The sequence below is a fragment of the Otolemur garnettii genome, unplaced genomic scaffold (assembly GCF_000181295.1).
Source record: "Otolemur garnettii isolate 467f Iridium unplaced genomic scaffold, OtoGar3 scaffold00182, whole genome shotgun sequence".
Classification (NCBI taxonomy): Eukaryota; Metazoa; Chordata; class Mammalia; order Primates; family Galagidae; genus Otolemur; species Otolemur garnettii.
This window is the reverse complement of record NW_003852577.1, coordinates 2,332,420-2,351,070: the sequence shown is the minus strand read 5'-3', so window position 1 is coordinate 2,351,070 and position 18,651 is coordinate 2,332,420. Positions and strand designations below refer to the sequence as shown.

Below are 18,651 nucleotides of genomic sequence, written 5' to 3'. Positions count from 1 at the left end.
GTGTCACAGCTCACAGCAACCTCAAACTCTTGGGCTTAAGCGATTCTCTTGCCTCAGCCTCCCAAGTAGCTAAGACTACAGACGCCTGCCAGAATGCCTGGCTATTTTTTTTCTTGTAATTGTCATTGTTGTTTGGTAGGACCGTGCTGGGTTCGAACCCGCCAGCTCTGGTGTATGTGACTGGTGCCCTAGCGGCTGAGCTACAGGTGCCGAGCCTGGTGTTTCCAAGTTGACAGCTTCTCCCAGTGTCTGGTCTGGATGATGAGATGGAGAAAGCTGAGGGAGTCTCTACAGTGTTCTTGTCAGGCCCTGAGGCTCCAGCCTACCTGCCTCCTCTCCACCTTTATGTTGATGGTCAGGGTTTTAAGTTGTATAGAGCAGAAGACATAGGGAGAAATTACATCTGCTCCCTCTTCCAAAAAGCAAAGAAATTACATCTGTCCCTCTGGAACAGCTTTGGGTTGAGGAGTATACTCAGACCTGCAGCAGCCTCTCTCCAGAGATGTCCAAAAGTGCAGCCTCTGGTGTATGTGATTGCGAGGGAAGGCTCGGGGTAGCTGGGAGGTCTCCAGGGGCAGCTTTGCTATGAAGTCTGGAACCGTGCGCTTCCTTTGGGACTACCTGCCCAGGGTGAGTTCCTCTTGTGCAGAGCTTGAAACAGGACTCAGGCCCCATCCTCAGAACTCTCAGCCAGGCATCCAGAAACTCACCCCTCAGAACCTGCTATCTGCTGTAACATCTGAGTGCCAGGAAATCATTATAGGGTTTTTAGGGCCTATTAGAGGCATTGTCCCAAGGAGCAGGTGAGCAGTGCGATGAGGCCTCTTGTGTGTGGGTGCTCTTGGACCTCCAGCCATGATGGTCTGTTGTGGCAGGGCATGGGGCAGGGTGGGGTGGACATGGCACTTTGAGATATTCCGAGACATAGTGGGAGAAGCAGCAGTTCCTCTTGGGAGGCCTTCCCCCGCATCCCCCGGGGGTGAGGGCAGGACCTAGGCTTTCCAATGAGAAGGAAGCTCAGGGCCCATGCATTCAGGCTCACCTGCTGAGCATTTGTCCCCCCTCTGTCTACAGACCCACTTTGGGAGGGAGGATGCAGCTAGGGTGGGGCCACCTGCATCCCTGCCTTCGAGTTGGGGGAATTTGTCCTGGCATTGTAATTACATAATTGAATGATAGGTATAGATTAGTTCTGTATGTCATTAATATAATGACAGAGGTCAGTCACTATAGACTGATCAAATTGGGTTAGGATAGCCCCTTTGAGGAAGGACTGTCTCAATAGAGACCTGAGGGTGACAGATCGGGCCAGGTAGGGGGACCGAAGAGGCCAGAAGGGAGGTGGTGATGCAGCTGGTGGGGGGCTGGTCCTACTTGGCTCTCTGGGCATGTGAAATGGTCCGGATCATGGCACAGAGGTCCTACCTTGGTGCCATGCTTCAGCTGTGCCTTTGCCTGGGGGTGAGGGATCCTCTGCTTCAGAGCATCTCCTGCTCCTGGCCTGTTCCTCTTCCCAGGGCCCTTGTTTCTTGTCCCCGTCGGCCTGGCCTGCTTACCAGAACTGGTGCTGTCTGGGCTGATGAGTGTCAGAGAGTCACAGCCCAGTACAGGGGCTGCCACAGGCTTCCTGGCACAAAGATGCAGGGCTGTGCACATATATCTGAACAGGTGTGTGCTGAGGGCTGAGTTGAGGCCCTGGCCCAGGAGTCCTGAGGGCACATGTGCCAGGCTGGCCCTTTTGGAAAAGGCCAGATACATGAAGCCCTTCAGCCAAAGATTAGAACAGTGGTGCTGTGTCAAGCTGGAGGCAGAGATGGCCTTGTGGGCCAGCCTCTGACTTCACAGGCGCAGTCCTGTGGCTGGCGAGAAGCTGACTGGGGAGTTGTGGGTCCAGATACATTTTCCCTGTGCTGTATGTAGGCCCGCACGGGGTTCACTTAGGGCGTGCTCTGGCATGGTGTGGGGAGAGTCCGAGCTTACCTGCCATAGGATAGCAAGGTGCAGCTGTGTTCCTGGAGAAAGCAGACCTCTGCTGCCTCTCTTCTGTCCTCCCAGAGAGGATTTCATTCCATGTACCCTTCACCCTCCTGCGCCATGTTCCTCTAACCTGTGGCCAGTGCCCACTCCCATTTGATCAAAATGAGTCTCATCCTTCCTGCAGCCAGTCCCTACCCTGGACACGTAACCTCTGTCACTCACTCTGTTCACAAGGAAAGCCACTGCTTCCCAGGGGTCTTGAGAACCCTGCAGAAAGAAGCCAAGGAAAGAGAGGGTTCTTGGTGTAGCCTGGAGGCTCTGTGGCCTCTGGCAAGTGACCTGCCCTCTCTGAGCCACAGAGCCCACAGGTACCGGGTGAGTTGGTGTGGCAGGGCTCCCAGAGAGTGTTCAATAAAAAGCAAACCCAGAGGCTAGTCTGTATGAAGCAGCAGCCTTCCCAAGGGCAGTGGATGAATTGGTCAGGCTGGTCCTTTTCTGCTGTCTTGTTACTATAAGGGAGATGGAGCCAGAGTGTCGGTCTCAACCTTGCCACCATGTTCAGCTCCTACCTAAGGTTTCGGGAGTGGGGGACTGTGCATAGTAAAAAATGTGACAGTGCCTAATGTCTGTTGGAACTTAGAGGCCCGACACTGTGCCCAGTGTTGTTCTGTTCCCATGCAGTTTAAAATTGAGATTTAACTCTCAAATCATAACATTCAGCTTTTTGAAGTGTACAGTTTGGTGGTTTTTCACATGTTCACGATGTTATGCAACCTTCTCCCCTATCTGATTCTAGAACATTTTCACCACCTTAAAAAGAAACCTTGTACCTACTCCCTGTCACTCCCCATTCCCTCCCCTCAGACCTTGGCAACCACCCCTGTGCTTTCTGTGGATCTGCCTACTTTGGATACTTTATGTAAGTGCTTTATGTAAGTGGAGTTCTGGTGTATGTGAGCTTCTGTGTCTGCCTTCTGTCAGTTAACATCATGTTCTGAGGCTCATCTGTGTGGGGGAGCAAGGATCAGGGCTTGCTCTTTATGGCTGAATGACGCTTCATCCTGTGGCTGGACCATAATGCTCATTGCGCATCTGCTGAGAACTCTTTTCAGCTGCTACCACCTTTTCTTTCTTTCTTTCTTTCTTTCTTTCTTTTTTTTTTTTTATTAAATCATAGCTGTGTACATTAATTAATGCAGCTACCTTTTGATAATCATGAACAATACTGCTGTGAACATTCATGTGCAGGTTGTTACTGGGATCCCCACATTTGCTTTCTTTGGTGTGTAGACCGGGAGTGGGGTCTCTGGGTCTTAAGTGGAGGAGGGTAACCTCCATCTAACCGTCTTAGGACCTGCCAGCCTGATGCCTCCAGTGTGCCCTGCTTTGTGTCCCTGTGCTGGGCTTTGCATTATCTCATCAATCCTCATGTGAGCACTTTTCAAAGGGGAGAGTTGAAGCTCGGAGGGTTTCTTGATGTCAGCTGGTGGTTCTCTGCCCAGAGCCGGCTTTGATCATGGAGCACTCTCTCCTATCTTCTGGAGCTTCAGACTCTGTCATTCCTGTGACATTCCTGGTGTATGAGACATGCGGACAAGCACATATTTGTTGAATAAAATGCCGTTTTTCCTGATGTTGGTGGCTTGTTCAGGAACCCTAGGGTGCAGCATATATGTTAGGGGCTCCTGTACTCTACTGGTCCTCAGACTTCTGCTGGTACCTGAGGTGCCCTCTGCACACCATGTGCTGCAGAGTCCTGGCAGCTGGATGCCCAGTCAGGCTACAACTCTCAGCAGGTGGGAGCAGGGACCACTCTGCAGAGCAGAGGTGACACTGTCTATAGGGAGTACTGGCCCATAATATGGCCTGTCCTCTCTGCGGTCCCAGGCTGCTGATCACCTGCCCTCTTTTTTTCTCCTTTAGGCAAAGCCCATTTATGGTGGCTGGCTGCTCCTGGCTCCAGATGGGACTGACTTTGACAATCCAGTACATCGATCTCGCGTAAGAGCATCACAGTGAATTCTTGGGTGGGAGGGGCCATCAGAGGGTGTGTTGGTGGAATGGGGTAGACACTGGGAGTTGAACTGAGGTTTCTGGGCTGGCAGGTTCAGAGGGTCCCCCAGGTTGGCAAGTTGTAGGTCCCGCGGAAAAAGTCTTAATATACAGGGGGGACTTGCACACGAACTTTATGTCCACCCTGCACAGAGTCGTGCGTCCTTCCTTCAAAATGAGATGCTCTCACGTGGCTGTTGCCTATTCGGTGGGTCAGCTTGATTTTTGAAAAAAGACAATGGAAGAAGCAAAAGAGCAATTCAGCAAGTGTTGGTGTTACACTAAGCCGACCCCTGGTCCCTTCAGTGCCCAGCCCTGCCCCTTACACCTGCCACCCACCCTAGCTGTAGGCTCAGGGAGCTCTGGTGAACTATAGCCTGGGGACCCCTGACCTCTCCGTAAACTTCACATTGCCAGAGAGGTCAGTTCAGCATCATACTGTCTTGAAGTTTGTTCCTCTGCCAGGAAGCCCCTTTGGGTTTAACTCTAGTTAATAAACACTATCCTTCCTCCCAGGCCCTCTTGTGGGTACTGCTGCTTATACCCTGGGATACTCAGCTTTGGGCCCCCTTTCCTGTCCTCTCATCCCTGGGTGCTCTCCTTCCCCTTTTTCTGAGTCTCTCTTGCCTACCCCTCCGCACCATGAATTTTATAATCTGGATAGGGCCTCAGGGCCTCAAGTTCTGGCACCACAGATCTTGCATTGTATTTCTGGTCTTTGGGATTCATTCTGGAATGGGGTTTGATTTCAAAGACAACGAGGAGCCTTGGAAACACTCCTGGAAATAGCCTTGGCAGTGTCTGAGTGCCTCCCTGCCCCCAGGCACCCAACATGGAGCCAGCCCTCTTTGCAAAGGCTGCTAGAGTCCCTGTCTGTCACCCTGGGTAGAGGCAAGGACTTGGGACTGACTGGTCCAGCTGGACTGCAGTTCCCAGCAAGGAGTTCACTCTCCTGCTTCATGTTAAAGATTGTGCAGAATTGCCATTTTCAGGTTCTGATGGGAAAGTTATTGTCAATGATATAATTCTAGCCCAAGGAGAGATGTGATTTTATAAGTTAGTTATTGTGGCCTCATTGCCAGTAAAAATCTGAACATTGTTGGGCCTTCTGAAATGTTGAAAGTTGGTCACAGCTTTTGTGGTGGCCTTCTGAGTTCAGGCACTGTGTGTGTCGGTGTGACATGGGCCAACAGCCTTGTGTTGGAGACCAGGCCCTTCTCTCACAGAAAGGAAGGTGTGTGCCCTTGCCCTCCTCTCCTTCTGGTGGTATCTGACTGTAGTAGCCCCTGTGGCCTGGCCTCTAGGCAGGGAGTAGAGAAGCAGGGCGATGCTCTTTGCTGCTCTGAGACTGTTTTGCTCAGCTCCTCTCACCTTCATGAGGCCAGAGCCTGGCTGTCTTTGACTCCTCTCTCCCAGGGGGCATCAGGACATCCCCTTGTGTAGCAGTTTCCCAGATTTTCTCAGGAGTGGTGAGTCAGTGCCTCAGCATTGCTGATTTCCTGGTGCGTGAGTTAGTTCATCAAATAAAGTCCTGACACATGCCAGGCCTGCCCTCTGTGCTGGGTGCCATGGGGACACAGAAAGGTAGACACATAGTACCTTTGCTTCTGCAGAACTTCCATATTTTACAGTCTGCTTGTTAAATCTCAGTAACTCATGTGGAGACACAAGTCACTCATATGATTTGGGCCTTTCTCCAAGCCCAGTCCTGGCTAATGAATTCTCAGGCCTTGGTTCTCTCTTCTGCTGTCTGCTCCAGAAATGAATCCATGAAGCTAATATTCCTTAGGTCAGGCCTGTTAGACCGGGGTTGGTGGGGGGCATGGCTCAGCATGCTGAGTTCTGGGGCTGGATCCACCTTACCATCTCCCTTTGCTTTGTTCCAGAAATGGCAGCGACGGTTCTTCATCCTTTACGAGCATGGCCTCCTGCGCTACGCCCTGGATGAGATGGTGAGTATCCTCCCTGTGCCTTGTCTACACCCTCCAGCAGCGCCCTTCGCTGCATGTTGCCCATGTGATGCATGCGAATGCAGAAGCTGTGTGCTTCTCTGGGGCTTCTGCTCTTAAATCTGGAATGCTTTGAAGAACTGTGATAGCTGGCAGAGGCGGCCCTAAAACCCAGACCTTTGGTTTGAAGCATCCTCTGCAGTGGTTGTGGGGAGAGGAAATAGTGAGGGGAAGTCACCTCTGTTGAAGGCTCAAAGGAGTTTAGACTTGGTTAGAGTACTCCTGGTAAGGGGAAGGAGTTGTAGCATCTTGGGTGCAGGTGTGGGTGGGGCAGGTGGGTGAGAGCACCCTGTGCTCACGTGCTGTGGGCCTGGGCTGCCCCTAGTCTCCTGGCTGTAACTGGTCTTGCTGTTTCCATTTGATCTTGGCTCTGGCTTTTAGCTGACCTCACAGACCGTCTGACAGTGGGGCCTGTGCTCATCTGGTCACTGAGGCCCAGGCACACAGGCTCTGCCTGCTCTACCACCACCTGCTCTCCACCCGCTCCTGGGCTGGACGAGTGTTTGCTGCTGTTGTCCCAGAGGCCAAATCCAAAACCAACCAGGTAGAATTTCTGGCTTTTCTTTGTCCACCCATTTTTCTCTCCTGACGTTTCCTCTAAAGGAGCTTAGCCCCTCCTGACTATCACCTGAAATAGGACTGCATTCCGAGCTTGGTGAAGGACTGAAGGTGGGAGACCTGGCTGCCTTTCTCCTGTTCCCTGAGGTTAGGTGTGTTTGTGAGCATACATGTAGATGGTATTTTAAAATCGATGCTGTCCTGGACAGTCTAGTCACAATCATGTGAGGTGGGCTGACTGCGCATGTCCTTCCCAGAGTCTCTTTCTTTGCCACAGGGTTGAGGCAGACATCTGGACCTTCCAGACCGTTGGGGCCCTGGGATTGTGGGGTGGTCATTATAGCTGATGTGCTACTTTCTATACTTTTGTTTCTGGGAGGAGTTAATAGGTATGATACCTTGTTCCCTATTGACTATGCCCTCATTGGTTCCTTCTTAAAAATAATGTTCTTCCTTCTCATTCTTTCTGAGGAATGTATATGTACATAGTGAATGGGCCACAGAAGGTTTGCTATAGGATGTCTGCTTTGGAGCCATGGTAGGCGAGTGCTGATGGGCCTCACGTGTGCCAGAGGTGGGAGGAGGGAGCTGCACACTCAGACTTATCTTCCCAGAGTAGGGACACCATGCTGCCCTGTGTTCTGCCTGGGCCATCTGGCAGTGGCCCTGGAGTGGAGGCGGGGCTCCTCTGGGGTGTACCTGCCTCTCCCCAGCCCTGTGGTTGACTGACTTGTCCATAAGTTATGTGCTGACTTAGCAGTATCAAAGCAACCTAAGAGGTCACTGGGTTACATTCGGGCCAGACTGGGACCATGAACCACCAGAAAAGCAGAGCTCTCTGGATGAGTGGTATTCCTGTCCAGAAATCTTTCTTTCTTTTTTTTTTTGAAACAGAGCCTCAAGCTGTCCCCCTGGATAGAGTGCTGTGGCTTCATTGCTCACAGCAACCTCTAACTCCTGGGTTCAAGCGAGTCTCCTGCCTCAGCCTCCCAAGTAGCTGGGACCACAGGCGCCTGCTACAGCGCCTGGCTATTTTTTGGTTGCAGCCATTATTGTTGTTTGGCAGGCCTGGGCTGGATTGGAACCTGCCACCTTAGGTGTATGTGGCTGGCGCCTTAGCCGCTTGAGCCACAGGTGCCGAGCCGAGAAATCTTTCTTTAGGTCTATCTGAAGTCCAGCAAAATCCATTATTTTCTTTGGCTCAGTAGCACAGGCTGAGCTCCTGGGGCTGCCTCATGCTGGTGTGAATGCGGAGCACATGCTGGGCCCTGAGAGCAGCTCCCAAGCAATGAGGTGTAGGCCTGCATGCTGACGCTTCACGGTGCATTTTGGTCTCCCAGGAGCCCAGGTATTGGTTGGGTGACATCTCATGTGATGCTGGGCAGGGATGGGACCGAGCCAGGGATGTGGGACAGAAAAGAAACCCTAGGACAAACTTGGACTGAAAGGGGGCACAGAGCATGGCCAAAGCTGATGGTGTTTGACCTGGCACTGCTTTGTGGCAGATGACCCTGAAGCTGCAGAGACCGCTCTGCTGACCAGCTGGTGCCACTCTGTCTAGAGCAGGCCCTACATGTGCTGCTCTCTGGGAGTGAAGCGGCACTGTGTCCATGAATGGGGTAGTAGCCATCCTGCAGAAATTCCTAAAGTGTCCCTGAGGGTGCTTTGTGTCAGGAAGGTCACATGGAGAAAGTTGCAAGGAGGTGGTGACCGTGATGGAAGCCAGGTGGGGGCAGGTGCGGCTGGAGGTGCCATGTCCCATGGTCCCCCTGGGGGGTGGACCTTGGGGTTTGTTCTTCATGGCTGTGTCCCAGGACAAGCAAATAGCCTGGAGCCCAGCTGCGAGTCAATGGTTGTTAGCCTTCCCACAGCTGAGACCTCCACCGCTGTCAGCCGCAGAGCCTGAGACCCAGAGCAGGAGACGATCTTTCTAGGCAGGCGCAGGTGTGGGCTGAGCTACCACCCTGTTAGGGCTTTCCTGTGAGTGCTTAGAAGAGAGTGGTTGTCCTCAGCCTGGGGTGTCATGGTTCCTAGGCCTCACAGCAATGTCTGAAGTCATCTTTTCTTTCTTTCTTTCTTTTTTTTTTTTTTGAGACAAGAGTTCCACTTTGTTGCCCTCAGTAGAGTGCGGTGACGTTATAGCTCACAGCAAGCTCAAACTCTTGGGCGTAAGCAGTTCTCTTGTGGCCTCTCAGAGTGCTGGGATTACAGACCTGAGCCACCATGCCTGACCCTTGGAGACATCCTTTATTGTCATAGCTGGGGTAGAGATGCTGCTGAGTGTCCCCCGATGCAGAGAACAGCCCCTACAGCAAGGAAGGTGTCAAAGTGTCAACAGAGCCAAGGCTGAGAAGCCCTGAGTGACTTAATCAGTGGTTTATTCATATTTTTATTTATTTAAAAAATTAAAATACAGATTTGATTTGGTATATACCTCTGTTCTTTACACAAAGGACTCACTGGTCAGATAGCCAGGATTGAGAAATCTGGCACCAGCTGTGGAATGGGGTGAAGTATACGTGTCCTGGATCTGAAGGGGTCTTTGTGGGACATGCCAGGTGGCCACAGGGCTTGGGGAATATACATGTGTGTCTCTGACATCCTGTGGGTCTCCCCAGCAAAACTTCACCTGTAATAAACTGGGGCATTTTATGGCTGGTCTGTACCCTCCACACTTAGTGACAGTCTGTTTTGAAATGTATCTGACTTTTATACTATATTTTTTGTTTTCATTTGCTTAAATGTTATCTTACACACTAGCTTGTGACTTTTTTCTCTCACTGTTGGGCCATTGATAGTTCTCCGTCTCTCTCCTCTGCATGGTCTGGACCCAGGAGCATTTGGTAATGACTGACCAGCTTTGTGAACCTTGCTACAGGAGTTTTGCTCCTAGCTTGGGGGGATGGAAGGAAGGTGGGGAGGGAGAGAAGGTAGGATGAGGGGTGTTCCTGGGAGTGGCTTTGGGGATGTGGGGACGCTCAGCAGTTACTCAGCAGAAAGGGGACCCTCCTGAGAGCTCTGAGGAACAGAGAGGGCTGTCTCGGCCCTGTGGGGTTGAGGCTAGAGAAGAGGGTGGGTGTCAGGAGGGAGGAGTGTGCAGGAGGGGTTGGGGAGCAGCCCCTTGGTCTGGTGATGGCTGCTTGGAGAAACCCTTCTGCTGGGGCTAGGGCAGTGGGCCTCGTGTAGCTCCAGGGGTTGACTGTTGCCACTCTGGGCAGCTCTAGGATGGAAACAACTTTGGGAATCTCTTTTCCTTTTTTGGGAAATGTCTTTTTTGATACATCTACATATTCCGTAACTGGTGGGTGGCAACTTTGAGGAGAGGCAACTTTCCCAAAAAAGGAAAAGAAATTTCCCAAATGCAGGCTGAGGTGAGGTGGGCTCAGGGCAGCCTCAGAGATAAGTGGAAGCCTGAGAAGTCTGACTGGGCCCCAGATCCAAGGGTGGGTAAAGGAGAGGGTCTGGAAGCCTTTCTCTGCTGCCTTTGTTTGTTCTGTACAAAGCTGCCTATGATTTTTCAAAACTCTGCCACTTTTTTTTTTTTTTTTTTTTGAGCTTTTGGGGACTGATGCAAAGCTAAGGTGCTGGTGCCATCAGAGTCCAGATGTCACTGGAAGCTTTGTTGGCAGAGCAGCAGCAGGTTAGAAGGAAGCCAGGAGCTCTCTGAGCTGGGGAACATCCCATGGGGGTCTGCCCTCTAAGGCTGAGGGATGATCTAATATGTTCTTGTTGTTAATTGCAGCAAAGGACTCCACTTAGCACCCAAGCTGCCCTCAGTGTAGAGTTCATTCAGTACATTCATGTAAGTGCAGCTGTCATCACCTCATCTCCAGGACTCTGTGCCCATCAAATGCAACCTCCCTGTTCTCCCCACCCCGGCCCTCGTGGCCCTCAGTCTACTAGAGGTACTTACTGTCACTGAGGTTGGCCACATCGTGTCTGGGCACCATGTCCAGAGGCTGGGCCATGCCGTTGGCTGTGTCAGGGCCTCATCCCTCATCTGACTGGCAGGGCTGTTGCTCTGAGACATGCTGACCCTACACTTAACAGGGAAAACTCTTCTAGCTCTCGGGTCTGTGGCTCTTGTGGGGACAGCTTGTGAGTTTGTCAGTCCCATAGGATGTGAAGGCCCAGCCAGAGAAATGAATGTGGGGTGCCCTTGTGTGCATGTGTAAAGTATAAGGCTTAGTTGGGTCTTCAGAGGGCTCTCAAGCACTCAGAGAGGGTGGAGGGCTCTGGCTTCTTATAGGAGAGAGTTTGGGGTCTCCTTGCTCTCAGGACCTTACCCCTCTCATTCTTGACGGACTCCTCTTGTTGGTGGTGCTATGCTGAGGCTCCCCGGGGGAGGGGGGTCACAGGAGGAGGGGCATTGCCACTGGCCTTACTGACTTGAGGAACTGTTGCCCAAGGTTTTCTCCCTCCCCTGAAGCCAAGCCCCCAGCCCAATGCTCTGTGAGCCATTGTTTTGCAGACATTGCCCTGTGTCTGAATCTCTGAGGGTGAGGCTGGGAACCAGTGATTCTTGGAGAGTACTAGCATATAGCTGTTGGCTTGCACCCTGGCCTTGTGTCCTCCAGCCTGGAGCTTTCTCAGGAAGCTTCCTGAGCAGGCAAAAGGAGCAGTCTGTTCTCCCTGTGCTGGGCTGGGGCGTCCCCATATCCAATGCTTTGGAAGCTGCAGTGGGGAGAGGTGCTACCATAGGACATCCTTCCTATGGAGATGCTTTTACCTGGTGGGGTTCACAAGGCTGCATGAGGATGAACCCCTACAGAACTGTGACTGTACAGACCCTTGACGCAGTGAGAGTCTCCTGGCAGGAGAGAGGTGGCATGTGCTGGCCTCTTGCACGCTGGAAGGTTTGGGAGGAGCGGCTCACCCAGCCCCAGGCTCTGCATTGCTTTCATGCACATTCTCTGGCCTGGTCCTCATGAGGATGTTGCCTGGTAGATATTGTGCCATTTCACAGATGAGAAGACCAAGGTCCATAGAGGCTGTGCCATCACCTAGTGGAGGGCCCAGGGGGTGTAGCAGGGCAGGTTTCTAGGAGAGGAATGGTGTCATTCTCTTACCATGTGTTTCTGTCACTTACTGTGTCCCATGTGTGGGAGGGAATAGGGCTGGTAGGGTCCAGATAGGGCTCTCTCGTCCTTCCTACACCCTTGGGGTTGGCTGTGGCCATACATTGGCTTAGCCACAGTAGTGCCTGTGTGTTGGATGCCCACAGAATGAAGCTAGCTTCTGGCCTGGGGTGCTGTGGGGTCTGCCTCCTTTTCTAGAAGATGGGTTTATGAATATAAATTCAGAGAGATTGTAGAAATTAGAACAATTACGTAGTTACAGAACTATCCAAGGGGCAGAGTAGCTTCTTCTGGCCTGGAGATCATTCATGTTTAAAGGAAAGGGAGGAGCAAGACAGGGAACTGGGGAAGATGTCTTGTGGATCAGTCTTTAGATTATTCTAAACCCCTTTGTGTCCTCCGCAGGTCTCCTGCTCCATGAGGAGGAAGAAGGTCCTGCTTTGTCTGGCCATGGAGCCAAGGGCTGGTGTGTCACAGTGGGGTCAGTGACTAGGTGCTCCCCAGCCCCTGAGCCAGGCCCTCTCCGTTGCTGCTGTCTGTAGGGACCTTCGAGGCCATTAGGCCTTAGGAAGCCAGATTTCCTCTCTCGTCCTTTGCTCAGCTGCTTATTTTAAAAAATAACTTTAAACTTGGACTTTTTGTTGGGAGACCTTTATCTTTTTAGTTTAGTGTTTTTTTTTAAACAGAGAAAGGATCTTTTTCTATTGCCCAGGCTAGAGTTCAGCCCAACTCCTGGGTGCAAGGGATCCTCCTGCCTCAGCCTCCCAAGCAGCTGGGACTACAGGTTACCTGGCTAATGCTTTTTACTTTTTATAGGGATGGGGTCTCACTGTGTTGCTCAGGCTAATCTCAAACTCCTAGGTGCAAGTCATCTTCCTGCCTTGGCCTCCCAAAGTGCTGGGATTATAGGCATGAGCCACTGTGCTTAGCTGAGAGGTTCTGTCTTTTAGTGGGACTCTGAAACTTTAGCCCCCCCCCCCAAAGTAGGACTCTGCACACATAATACAAGTTTAACAGCCTTAATACAAGTTTTTAACTGGGTGCAATAAGGTGCTACTTTAATAAAAATTTTGGAATATTTCTGGCAACTCCCTCATCCCCCCCCCCCCACAGTAAAGAATAGGCCCTGACTGGATCAGGCTCCTGAGGCAGAATCACTCAGGAACTAGAGGCCCAGATCATGTGCCCACTCAGGAAAGGTACCTCTTTTTATGTAGACTGTTTTTATTTTATTTTATTTTATGTGTGTGTATAATATTTTAGCTGTAGACATTTGCAAATCAGAAGATTTCTCATGAAACTGGACTTCTGCTTGAATACTTTAAAAAAATAATTATTTTTTATTAAATCATAACTTTGTACATTGATGAATTTATGGGGTTCAGGGTATTGCTTTGAGATACAATGTGAAATGTTTACATTGAACCAAGTAACACATCCATCACAGTTATACTCATTTCTTAATAGTTTTGAAATGTACCATTGCATTATGCACATTAGGTGAAGTCTCCCCGAATACCTTCCCTTCTCTCATGTCCCCTCTCCTCATCCCCTCTCTCCTCTTCCCTTCTACTTTATGGACTATAGTTGTGTTTTGCCATTTGTATGATTGTGTAGGTGGTTATATATTGTTTTCATAGTAGTATCGAGTACATTGGATACTGTTTTTTCCATTCTTGGGATACTTTAACTAAGAAGAATATGTTCCAGCTCCATCCAGGAGAACATAAAAGATGTGAAGTCTCTGTCTTTTTTATGGCTGCATAGTATTCCATGGGGTATATACACCATAATTTGTTAATCCATTCATGGGTCGATGGGCACTTGAGCTGTTTCCATGTCTTGGCTATTATGAATTGGGCTGCAGTAAACATTCTGGTGCAAATGTCTTTGTTGTAAAATAGTTTTTGATCATCTGGATATATACATAGTAGAGGAATTGCAGGATCAAATGATAGGTCTACTTTTAATTCCTTGAGTATCCTCCAGACTTCTTTCCAAAAAGATCGTATTTAGCTTGCACTCCCACCAGCAGTGTAGAAGTGTTCCCTTCTCTCTGCATCCACACCAACATCTGTAGTTTGGGGATTTTGTGATGTGGGCTAATTTTACTGGAGTTAGATGATATCTCAAAGTGGTTTTGATTTGCATTTCTCTGACAATTAAGGATGATGAGCATATTTTCATGTGTTTGTAGGCCATGCGCCCGTCTTCATCAGAGAAGTTTCTGTTCAAGTCTCTTGCCCACATAAAAATAGGGTTATTTATTCTTTTCTTATTGATTAGTTTGAGTTCTCTGTAGATAATAGTTATCCAACCTGTGTTGGAAGCATAACCTGCAAAAATATTCTTCCATTCTGAAGGTTGTCTGTTTGCTTTACTTACTGTGCTCTTGGCTGTGCAAAAGCTTTTTAGTTTGATCAGATCCCAGTAATGTATTTTTGGTGTTGCTTCAATTGCCCAGGGGGTCCTCCTTATAAAATACTTTCCCAGACTGGTTTTTTAAAGTGTTTTCCCTGCACATTCTTCTAGTATTTTTATAGTTTCATGTCTTAAGTTTAAATCTTTTATCCAGTGAGAATCAATTTTTGTTAATAGTGAAAGATGGGGGTCCAGTTTCAGTCTTCTGCAGATCTCCAGCCAGTTCACCCAGCCCCATTTGTTAAATAGGGAGTCTTTCCCCCACTGAATATTTTTGATAGGCTTGTCGAAGATCAAATGAAATAAGTAGCTGGGTTCATCTCTTGGTTCTGTATTCTGTTCCATAAATCCACTGCTCTGTTTTTGTGTCAGTACCACGCTGTTTTGATCACTATAGATTTATAGTATAGCCTGAAGTCTGGTAATGTGATACCTCCTGATTTGTTCTTATTTCTGAATAATGTATTTGCTATTTGAGGTTTTTCTTGATTCCATAAAACGAAGTACTATGATTTCAAGTTCTTTGAAGTATGACAATGGTGCTTTAATAGGGATTGCATTAAATCTGTAGATTGCTGTGGGTAGTATGAACATTTTAACAATGTTGATTCTTCCCAGCCACAAACATGGTATGCTTTTCCATTTGTTAATATCTTCAGCTATTTCTTTTCTCAGAGTTTCATAGTTCTACTTATAGAGATCTTTCACGTCCTTTGTTAGGTAAATTCCCAGATATTTCATCGTCTTTGGCACTATTGTAAAAGGAATAGAGTCCTTGATTGTTTTTTCAGCTTGACTATCATTGGTGTATATAAAAGCTACTGACTTATAAGTATTGATTTTGTATCCAGGGACGCTGCGGTATTCCTTGATCACTTCTAAGAGTTTTGAAGTTGAGTCCCTGGGATTTTCCAATTATAGGATCATGTCATCAGCAAAAAGTGAGAGTTTGATCTCCTCTGACCCTATTTGGATACCCTTGATCACCTTCTCTTGCCTGATTGCAATGGCTAAGACTTTCATTAGTATGTTAAATAGCAGTAAAGAAAATGGGCATCCTTGCCTCGTTTCTGATCTGAGTGGAAATGTTTTCAATTTTACACTATTCCATATGATATTGGCTGTGGGTTTGCTATAAATGGTCTCTGTCAGTTTAAGAAATGTCCCTTCTATGCTTATTTTCTTAAGAATTCTGATCATGAAAGGCTGCTGGATATTATCAAAGGGTTTTTCTGCATCAATTGAGAGAATCATATGGTCTTTGTTTTTTCTTTTATTGATGTGGTGTATTATATTTATAGATTTGTATATGTTGAATCAGCCCTGTAACTCTGGAATAAAATCAACTTGATCATGGTATATAATTTTTTTGATGTGTTGTTAAATCCTGTTTGCTAAGATCTTGTTGAATATGTTTGCATTGATATTTATTAATGATATTGGTCTATAATTTTCTTTCTTTGTTGGATCCTTTCCTGGTTTCAGTATCAGGGTGATATTTGCCTCATAAAATGCATTGGGAAGTATTCCTTCTTTTTTCTATGCTTTGGAAAATATTGTATAATATAGGTACTAATTACTCTTGAAATGTTTGATAGTATTCAGAAGTGAAGGCATCTGGTCCTGGACTTTTTTTTAAGGGAGATTTTGGATTGATGATGCTATTTCAGTGGTTGATATAGGTCTATTTAAGATTTCTAATTCTTTCTAGTTGAGTCTAGGAAGGTGATGCATCCACGTATTGGTCCATTTCCTTCAGATTTTCATATTTCTGGGAATAGAGATTTTTGTAGTAATCATTGAGGATTTTTTGAATTTCTGAAGTGTCTGTTCTTACTTCTCCTTTATCATTTCTGATAGATGATATTAGAGATTTTACTTTTCTATTTCTGGTTAGGTTGGCCAAAGGTTTATCAGTTTTGTTGATTTTTTTCAAAAAACCAACGTTTTGTTTTGTTGATCTTCTGAATGATCCTTTTGTTTTCAATTTCATTTAATTCTGCCCTAATTCTGGTTATTTCTTTTCTTCTGCTGGGTTTGGGGTTAGAATGTTCTTTCTTTTCCACTTGCCTGAGCTGATCCATTATGTTGTTGGCCTCTTCTCTTTCTGTTTTCTTGATGAAGGTTTCCAAAACTATAAATTTCCCTTTTAGGACTGCCTTTGCAGTATCCCACAGATTTTGATAATTTGTGTCTTCATTTTCATTTAGTTCCAAAAATTTGGTGATTTCTTCTTAAATCTCATCTTTGACCCAGCTATCATTCAGCCTAAGATTATTTAGCTTCCATGACTTTGTTTGAGTATGAGGATTCCCATCGCTGTTTAGTTCAGCTTTTATTCCATGGTGGTCCAAGAAGATACAAGGAATAATTTCTATACTTTTGAATTTGCTGAAGTTAGACTTGTGTCCTAGGATATGGTCTATTTCGGAGGCTGACCTGTGGGCTGATGAGAAGAATGTATATTCAGTTTTATTAGGGTGAAATGTTCTGTAGACATCTATAAAGTCCATTTGTTCTAGGGGCAGGTTTAAGTCTAATAATTCTTTGTTTAGCTTCTTTTTGGAGAATCTATCCAAAACTGTCAAAGGGGTGTTAAAATCTTTAATTATTATAGTGCAGGAAGATATCGAGTGGTTCATATCCATTTTAGGGTCTGCTTTATGAATTGAGCATTCTGGTAGGGTGCATAAATGTTAATTATCGAAATCTCTTCATGTTTGGTGTTTCCCTTGACCAATATGTAGTGACCTTCCTTATCTTTCTTTATCTTTGTTGGTTTAAAGCCAATTGTATCGGCTACTAAATTGCAACCCCTGCTGTTTTCTGGTTTCCATTTGCCTATATTATACAAGTCCATCCCTTCACTGTGAGTCTATTTTTATCCTTTAAGGTAAGGTGAGATTCTTGTATGCAGCAGATTCTGGTCTGAGTTTATGTATCCAGTCAGCCAGTCTGTGCCTCTTTAGAGAATAATTTAAACTGTTCACATTAATTGAGAGAATTGATAAGCCTGGCTGTGTTTTGGGTGTCATGATTTTTGGATATCCAGTGGCCATTTTTAATCCTTTCACCACTGCGGAAGTTGAGTTTTGTTCAAAAATTTCTGGGTGAGTTTACTTTGGAGGTAGAGCATTGCGCTAATCATTGTAGAGGAGGGGTCTGAGAATATATCTTGGAGAGCTGGTTTAGTTATGGCAAATTTTTTCAACATGTCTATGTCATTAAAGTATTTGATTTCTTCTCACAGATGAAACTCAGTTTAGCTGGCTAGAGAATCCTGGGTTGGAAGTTGTTTTGTTTTAGGAGACTGAAGGTCCATGACCATCTTCTTCTGGCTTGAAATGTTTCGACTGAGAGATCTGCAGTCATTCTGATATTTCTCCCTTTGTGGATGATGCTTTTCTTCCATCCGGCTTGCAGAATTTTCTCCTTTGTCTTAACTTTGGCAAAGTTAATCACAGTGTGTCTAGGAGATGCTTTATTTGGATTGAGTCTTGCTGGTGGTCTGAAACTGTCTGCTATCTGAAATTCTGTATCTCTTGCAATACTTGGGAAATTCTCCTCCAAAATCTCTTGGAGTAGAGCATCTGTCCCTTTAGGACCATTCTCTTCTCCTTCAGGAATTCCTGTAAGATGAATGTTTGGTCTTTTGGAGTGATCCCACAGCTCTCTCAGGGAGTGATCAGTTTTTGCTCTCCATTTGTCTGCCTCTTTGAGTGTTTGGGAATGTTCAAAAGCTTTGTCTTCAGTTTCAGAGATCCTTTCTTCTGCCTGGTCAACTCTATTACTGTATTTTGGAGTTCCTCAACTAACTTTTTTGTTTCCTTGAGCTCTGCTATCTCTTTTCTCATTATGTCCATATCTTTGGTGACTTGGGCTTTGAATTCATTAATTTCTTGAGACAACTTTACAACTACTCTTTGGAATTCAATTTCTATCTTTTCTTCCATTCTATTTATCTTATTTGCCATCCATATTCTGAATTCAATTTCTGACATTGCTGCCATTTGTCTATGCATGGCATCTTCAGTTGTGTCTCCTTTGTTATTTCTTGGTGGGAGAGGTTAATCTACTCTGGTTATTCATGTTGCCAGAGTTCTCTTGGGTATGCACCATGTTTATTTTCCACCGTTTGGTTATTAGAACTGGTAGCATGAGATTGAATTGGGCTTCCTAGGTAGTAGAGATAGTCCCTTACCAAAGTGCTAGGCTTTGTAATTGTGGCTTATCTCCTACAACCTTACAAAGGTCCCTTTCAGAGCTTTAGCCAGAGAATCTGAGGACCTACTTGGTGAGTGCATGCTGGCTCTGTTTTGATATCAGCCAACCTCTACCTTATCCTAAGAAACCACAGTATTAGGTTTAAATCTCAACTGTGAAGAGATACAAACAGCTGTGGCACCTAGCCCCCACCCTTCAGTTCTTTTCCACTACAGAACTTCAAAGGTGAACCTCAGAATGTCTTCGAGTAGACTGCCCCAGACATGGGTTCCAACCAAATTGTCTCTGGCAGTTCAAATCTTGCCCAACAGAGAGGGATTCAAGGACAATTC

At 47.0% G+C, this 18,651-nt stretch overlaps 1 protein-coding gene across 11 annotated transcripts in view; it reads left to right on the top strand.

The window, feature by feature from the left end:
* MPRIP (myosin phosphatase Rho interacting protein) overlaps positions 1-18,651 on the top strand; it is a 167,978-nt gene that overhangs the window by 64,309 nt on the left and 85,018 nt on the right. For 8 of the 11 annotated variants that reach the window (XM_023507425.1, XM_003800721.3, XM_012811981.2 and 5 more), the window contains exons 2-3: positions 3,901-3,978; positions 5,916-5,981. In XM_023507425.1, the coding sequence (XP_023363193.1) occupies positions 3,901-3,978; positions 5,916-5,981 (144 nt within the window). Of the gene's footprint in view, positions 1-3,900; positions 3,979-5,915; positions 5,982-7,699; positions 7,945-10,151; positions 10,237-10,325; positions 10,399-12,079; positions 12,168-18,651 lie in introns of those variants that run through there. The other 3 variants (XM_012811974.2, XM_012811978.2, XM_012811977.2) reach the window with 3 other exon arrangements.